The 7,367-nt window shown below is 36.6% G+C and overlaps 2 protein-coding genes across 2 annotated transcripts; both read right to left on the bottom strand.

The window, feature by feature from the left end:
- Window positions 1-5: 5 nt before the first annotated feature.
- LOC113346050 (chlorophyll a-b binding protein 40, chloroplastic-like) lies at window positions 6-786 on the bottom strand (the record flags this gene model as incomplete). Its single annotated transcript, XM_026589655.1, has 1 exon — window positions 6-786. A coding segment is annotated over exon 1 (702 nt), but the record flags the coding sequence as incomplete, so codon positions are not given.
- Window positions 787-5,077: 4,291 nt separating this feature from the next.
- LOC113346051 (chlorophyll a-b binding protein of LHCII type 1-like) lies at window positions 5,078-6,229 on the bottom strand. Its single transcript, XM_026589656.1, has one exon. It carries the CDS (start codon window positions 6,148-6,150, stop codon window positions 5,338-5,340), a length of 813 nt encoding a protein of 270 aa, XP_026445441.1. The 5' UTR covers window positions 6,151-6,229; the 3' UTR covers window positions 5,078-5,337.
- Between the last annotated feature and the right edge of the window lie 1,138 nt (window positions 6,230-7,367).

A 7,367-nucleotide genomic window follows, 5' to 3' on the forward strand; every position in this document is an offset into this window, starting at 1 on the left:
GCCTGAACAAAGAACCCAAACATGGAGAACATAGCAAGGCGACCATTCTTCAATTCCTTTACCTTTAGCTCGGCAAATGCCTCTGGGTCCTCCGCGAGTCCTAAGGGATCGAAGCTTCCACCTGGGTAAAGTGGATCGACAACCTCACCTAGTGGACCACCTGCAACTCTGTAACCCTCAACAGCGCCCATAAGAATGACCTGTGTGGCCCAAATAGCTAAGATGCTCTGTGCATGAACCAAGCTGGAATTTCCCAAATAGTCTAGTCCTCCTTCACTGAAAATCTGAGAGCCGGCTTTGAACCAAACAGCTTCGCCAAATTTGACTCCATTTCTAGAGAGGAGTTCTGGGAAGACACAGCCCAAAGCTCCGAGCATTGCCCACCTTGAATGGATCACCTCAAGTTCGCGGTTCTTCGCAAAGGTCTCTGGGTCAGCTGATAGTCCAGCAGTATCCCAACCATAATCACCAGCGAATTCACCAGTCAGGTAAGAAGGAGACTCACCAGAGAATGGGCCGAGATACTTGACACGGTCTGGACCGTACCATGGACTTCCTGAAGAAGCAGCAGGCTTCTTTGCTGATGTCTTCCTCATCGAGATCTTGCTGTTGCTGCTGGATCTAACATTGGTGGGGAATTCTGTTTGTGAGTTGAGAGTCACAGCTTTCCCAGCAAATGATGGAGAAGAGAGAGCCATGGTTGCCATTAGTATGTCTTTGTTGTTAGAAATGAAAGACTATTGAGTATTGAAGATGGTATAACTTGATTTGGTGAGGTATAATTGTTGTAGTTGATGTTGTTTATATAGGCTTCTACTGGATTAAATTTATCTATCCATGAAGATCCTCAGCTGTGTTCTCATTGGTTGTGGAGTTGGCACCACCAATTCAAAAATCTGTGGGTTTTTTTTTTCAGCCACAGAATGAATTGGATAGGGACAGTACAGACTGATATTTTGAGGTTTGCTGTCGCAGAATCCCAATTTAATGATTCCATGAATTGGAAGTTACCTACTACTCTAAATTACTCTTAAATCTTAATGCAACTTCTTTCAAGAAGTTTACTTGCATGGCTTGAAATATGGTGCTGTAATGCAAATCAGGTAAGGATTGGATAAAAATCTGGCGAGACAAAACAACAACAACAAAAAAAAAAAAAAAAATTTGTTGTAGGCGCAGGCTAACTTCTCAAACCCAAGGCCACAGATCCTGTATGCTTGGGTTGATGCCGGGTTAGTCAATGTTCAACTTTAAAAACTGAACTCATGTCTACTTTGTTTGCGGTGTGGGGCTAAAGTCTTGTGAGAAAAAAGTTAGGAACTTGAATTCCTCCTTGAGGCGTGAGGTCATGAACTCGATTCCTGGCGGAACCATAAATAATGCTGAGTGTAGAGACACAAATCAAACAAACAAAGTAATGGAAAGAAATCCGTCGATTTTCGATTTCAAAATCACAGTATAAAGGGGGTAATGTTGGGCATTTTGGTGATGCAGCACCAGCTGTTCAAGAAAATGCCCCAAAGATTTGATGTAGTATTATGTTAATTTGATTCAGTTGCAAATGAAGAAGAAAATTTTGGGTTTGATACATGGGATTATGGGCAACGTGAACTTGGCTTAAGGACACGCTGATGCTGCGGTGATAAAGACAAAGCTCCCGAAGTCGATAGCGTAAACAAAAAGGTGCATTGCTATCTTATCATCCTTCCTTAAATTTTCTACTGTTTTTATGCCATCTTATTATATTACTCACCATGTATTCATAATATGCTTATCTCAACTCAATTTGTCACTCAAGTTAATTCATATATGAGAAACGAGTTCGATTGTTAGGGAATTCCAACGTAGTATTGAAATGGAATGCTAATACATACTCATTTTTTTGTAATACGTTTTTATTAGGAAGGAAAATACTGTCATGTTATTAGAGACATTTCAGTAACAGGAGCAAGATTATGCTGTCGATATGTATATCTCCATTCCCAACACAAGTAGTTAAGGAAACCAATATAACCGGTCGATATAGTCCCTCCGTATGTAATTGGAAAATTTCTTGTTTGGCCTTAAGCCCATAAGGTTATTTATAGTAGGGTCCAACCGGATTAATTAGTTATCTACAGGTCCATATTTAACCAAAACATGGAAATGACCAGAAACTCCTTGTTGCCAAACGTGTGTGCCTGCACACCTTTAATATCTAATATAATTCGATATTCTTCTCTCTCCCATAAAGAAACTTAATTTATCTACATATATAATAAAAAAAAAACATAGTAGAAGACCAAGACGTTCTGATTTGTGAAGTTTGAGAAGAAGTCTACATATGTGTTTGCTGAAAAAGTAGCATAAAATGGTATGAATTAGTAGTACATATATGATTAACTGAAAAAACCCTGTTTTATTTTAACCAATATGATACATCGGTAGTTTTTTTTATCTTTTACTGTTCAAATCAGAAGCGCAACAATGTTTTAGGAGATAGATTCCCTATTACATAATTCAAAAACTGATGAAAGTTCTTGAAATAAGAAATCAACATCATGAGCTAATCCTTATTTGAAGAGGACCAAGCAGCAACATCTTCTCCAGGAACTAATGCAACATCTTCTCCAGGAACTAATCATATGCTAGTTGATAATAAACCTGCAAAATATAAGAGTACATATATGATATACTCTCAGAAACTAAAAAGCTACACAAATTGAAACCGAAAAAAAAGGCTCAGAATTTTCAGTACATAACTTCTATACTCATTAAAAAACCATTCTTATGCTTACATATATGAATTTGTGTGTTAGACACTATGAATTTGGAGTACATAAATGATATACTGAAAATAAAACTAGTTAATTTGCAGTTAATAAATGGTATACTCAAAAAAGTTCCTAGTGTTTGGATTAGATATAGACATCTTGAACCTGTAAATGCGACCAAAACGTAACAATATTGACACAACCATGATGAACAACGGATAAAAATGAGTAGTACATGCAATATGCACTGATTCAGCTAATTACAATTCTAGATAATCTAATGTATTAAAAAGCAATTACGAACCGTACATATATACACAAAACATTGAACACATCAAAATAATACTGCTCATTTTACATGAAACTAACCTGAAAAAATTATCAATCGAATTACAATCCACTACGACGAACAACAACGAACCTGTAAAAACAAAACAAAAAATCATGTTACCTTTAGGTAATCCATATATGAATTGCTGATTCATTATCTAAATCAACTCCAAGATAAGAAAAGACCGATGAATCTACGAACATAACAGAATTAAAGAAGTTCTTTTTAGTATTCCATATATGTACCTCTGATTTATAACTAAAAATCAAAGAACATAGTTCAGTATTACACATACGTACTCATGGATGGAACCCAAAACTCTGAATAAAACAGAATCAAAAAAAGTTTCTATCAGTACGCCATATACGTACTGCATAATCATGAAACTAAAAATCAACTTCATGTAAAGAAGAATTGATGAAACGATGAATATAACCGAATCAAAACACATATTTTAGTATTACACTTACATACTCATGGATCGAACCCAAAAACAGTGGCAAAAATCTGATTAAAACATAATCAAAAGAATTTTATATCAGTACGCCGTATACGTACTGTCAATTCATACACAAAACCAAACTGTAACAAAGCTAAAAACATAAAAGCGTCATGAAAATCGATCTGATCTTCATAATACAATCGAAAAACAAATCAAAAGAAGAAAACAAACAAAATAATCAAAGAAGATGATTAGAAAACATACCTGGAACAAAATATCATATATTTATTGTTGGATCAAACAATCTCAAACAACAACAAATTTATTATTTTCGTCAAAAACCATCAGTACATCATATATGTACTGATGGTTAATACACAAAAACAAACTAAAAACCCAACAAAATGAAAGTAAAATATCAGATCTACTAACGAAATGTATATAAAACATGATTATCTATCTAGATCCGAACTAAATATGAGATCTTCAACAACAGACTAAGATGAATTGAAAAATCAACATAGGAATCAAATATAAACCAAATACCTTGACTAATTCTTAGCTGATTTTCTTGATCTGTAGGAAGCAACAACTTCATATACAGTATCTTATCTCAATTGATTTCGCCATTAGACTGAAAATCAAATCCAAATAGTTTCAAAAAAATATGAGACAACGTTAAAACTAACTAAATCTCGGCTAATGAAACAAGATTGAAATAAATAATCTCGCGTTCGACGATTAAAACCCAAGAATTTTTTTCCTTCTTCTAGCTGCTCTCCGATTTGGATCCGAGAGATTGAAATGAAAAGAGAAAAAATGAAATGAAATTTAGTTACCTTGTTTTTATATACATGAGGGTGTTTTGGGAATTTAAAAATATATATCATGTATCTCGCACATGTATAGGACCTGGGAATAAAATTTTAGGTCCAATTTTCTTTTTTCTTTAAAACTTTGGACCTCATGTTACTGGATTTTTGTGGGTGGACCTGCCACTAACTAGTATCACTAAACTAGTACCTATAGGTAATTCCTACTATGTAATTTCCCTCTTATACTACTTCATCATCGACTAGTATAAGTGTGAAATTAATTAACCTCTACTAGCATCAAATGTTATGGTCTTATCACTAAATCATACTGCATTGCTGGATTCGTCAAATATGCTTCAGGACTAGAAAAAATAAATTAATTGAACTGCCGAGGTTCAATTCCTAGTGTTTTAAGCTTTATGGAAGCTTAAAACTGCTCAAGTTGCAGTAAGAGTATAAGTTAATGATTCTCGAACCAGATAAAAAATTATGGTCTGATGGCTAATATTTTTCCAGAAGCTATGACAGTTAGGTAATGATGATGGTATGACAATTAGGAGTTTCTAGGTTAAATCTCATGATTTCTCTGATTTTGTTTGTGAAGCTATGGCTTAATGGATGAGCAGTTGGTGCTAACCTTGTATATTGGTAGCTTTATTCTTTGGTAGTGCAATGCTCAAGAATAACAACCAATTAGAATTGCGACTTCTGACTTGGTTTCCATGGTAGTCAGATCTTTGAAATTTATCAGAACACTGAATTATCTGAAAATTTGATAATTTTAGAGTGATACAAAAGGATGACTAAGAGAACCAAATTATCTCCAAGTCGCCCTCGCATTTTTACGAGGTACAGAAAATAAGCCATAGACAGAAACACTACATAGACCAAACGCAGCTACATACTACACAATTTTACAAGCTAAATGAATGTACAGAGGATATTAAAGAAATAAAGTAGAAACCAAATGCCATTCTGCCTTTGGTAAGCTTATTTTCACTTCCCGGGAGCGAAGTTGGTAGCGTATGACCAAGCATTATTGTTCACTGGGTCAGCAAGGTGGTCTGCGAGGTTCTCTAGAGGACCTTTGCCAGTCACAATAGCCTGAACAAAGAACCCAAACATGGAGAACATAGCAAGGCGACCATTCTTCAATTCCTTTACCTTTAGCTCGGCAAATGCCTCTGGGTCCTCCGCGAGTCCTAAGGGATCGAAGCTTCCACCTGGGTAAAGTGGATCGACAACCTCACCTAGTGGACCACCTGCAACTCTGTAACCCTCAACAGCGCCCATAAGAATGACCTGTGTGGCCCAAATAGCTAAGATGCTCTGTGCATGAACCAAGCTGGAATTTCCCAAATAGTCTAGTCCTCCTTCACTGAAAATCTGAGAGCCGGCTTTGAACCAAACAGCTTCGCCAAATTTGACTCCATTTCTAGAGAGGAGTTCTGGGAAGACACAGCCCAAAGCTCCGAGCATTGCCCACCTTGAATGGATCACCTCAAGTTCGCGGTTCTTCGCAAAGGTCTCTGGGTCAGCTGATAGTCCAGCAGTATCCCAACCATAATCACCAGCGAATTCACCAGTCAGGTAAGAAGGAGACTCACCAGAGAATGGGCCGAGATACTTGACACGGTCTGGACCGTACCATGGACTTCCTGAAGAAGCAGCAGGCTTCTTTGCTGATGTCTTCCTCATCGAGATCTTGCTGTTGCTGCTGGATCTAACATTGGTGGGGAATTCTGTTTGTGAGTTGAGAGTCACAGCTTTCCCAGCAAATGATGGAGAAGAGAGAGCCATGGTTGCCATTAGTATGTCTTTGTTGTTAGAAATGAAAGACTATTGAGTATTGAAGATGGTATAACTTGATTTGGTGAGGTATAATTGTTGTAGTTGATGTTGTTTATATAGGCTTCTACTGGATTAAATTTATCTATCCATGAAGATCCTCAGCTGTGTTCTCATTGGTTGTGGAGTTGGCACCACCAATTCAAAAATCTGTGGGTTTTTTTTTTCAGCCACAGAATGAATTGGATAGGGACAGTACAGACTGATATTTTGAGGTTTGCTGTCGCAGAATCCCAATTTAATGATTCCATGAATTGGAAGTTACCTACTACTCTAAATTACTCTTAAATCTTAATGCAACTTCTTTCAAGAAGTTTACTTGCATGGCTTGAAATATGGTGCTGTAATGCAAATCAGGTAAGGATTGGATAAAAATCTGGCGAGACAAAACAACAACAACAAAAAAAAAAAAAAAAATTTGTTGTAGGCGCAGGCTAACTTCTCAAACCCAAGGCCACAGATCCTGTATGCTTGGGTTGATGCCGGGTTAGTCAATGTTCAACTTTAAAAACTGAACTCATGTCTACTTTGTTTGCGGTGTGGGGCTAAAGTCTTGTGAGAAAAAAGTTAGGAACTTGAATTCCTCCTTGAGGCGTGAGGTCATGAACTCGATTCCTGGCGGAACCATAAATAATGCTGAGTGTAGAGACACAAATCAAACAAACAAAGTAATGGAAAGAAATCCGTCGATTTTCGATTTCAAAATCACAGTATAAAGGGGGTAATGTTGGGCATTTTGGTGATGCAGCACCAGCTGTTCAAGAAAATGCCCCAAAGATTTGATGTAGTATTATGTTAATTTGATTCAGTTGCAAATGAAGAAGAAAATTTTGGGTTTGATACATGGGATTATGGGCAACGTGAACTTGGCTTAAGGACACGCTGATGCTGCGGTGATAAAGACAAAGCTCCCGAAGTCGATAGCGTAAACAAAAAGGTGCATTGCTATCTTATCATCCTTCCTTAAATTTTCTACTGTTTTTATGCCATCTTATTATATTACTCACCATGTATTCATAATATGCTTATCTCAACTCAATTTGTCACTCAAGTTAATTCATATATGAGAAACGAGTTCGATTGTTAGGGAATTCCAACGTAGTATTGAAATGGAATGCTAATACATACTCATTTTTTTGTAATACGTTTTTATTAGGAAGGAAAATACTGTCATGTTA

The sequence above is a fragment of the Papaver somniferum genome, unplaced genomic scaffold (assembly GCF_003573695.1).
Source record: "Papaver somniferum cultivar HN1 unplaced genomic scaffold, ASM357369v1 unplaced-scaffold_890, whole genome shotgun sequence".
In the NCBI taxonomy this organism is placed as follows: Eukaryota; Viridiplantae; Streptophyta; class Magnoliopsida; order Ranunculales; family Papaveraceae; genus Papaver; species Papaver somniferum.

Bases quoted from the DNA above. Each gene is read 5' to 3' on its own strand.
- LOC113346051 (XM_026589656.1), bottom strand. From the start codon at position 6,150: ATGGCAACCATGGCTCTCTCTTCTCCATCATTTGCTGGGAAAGCTGTG.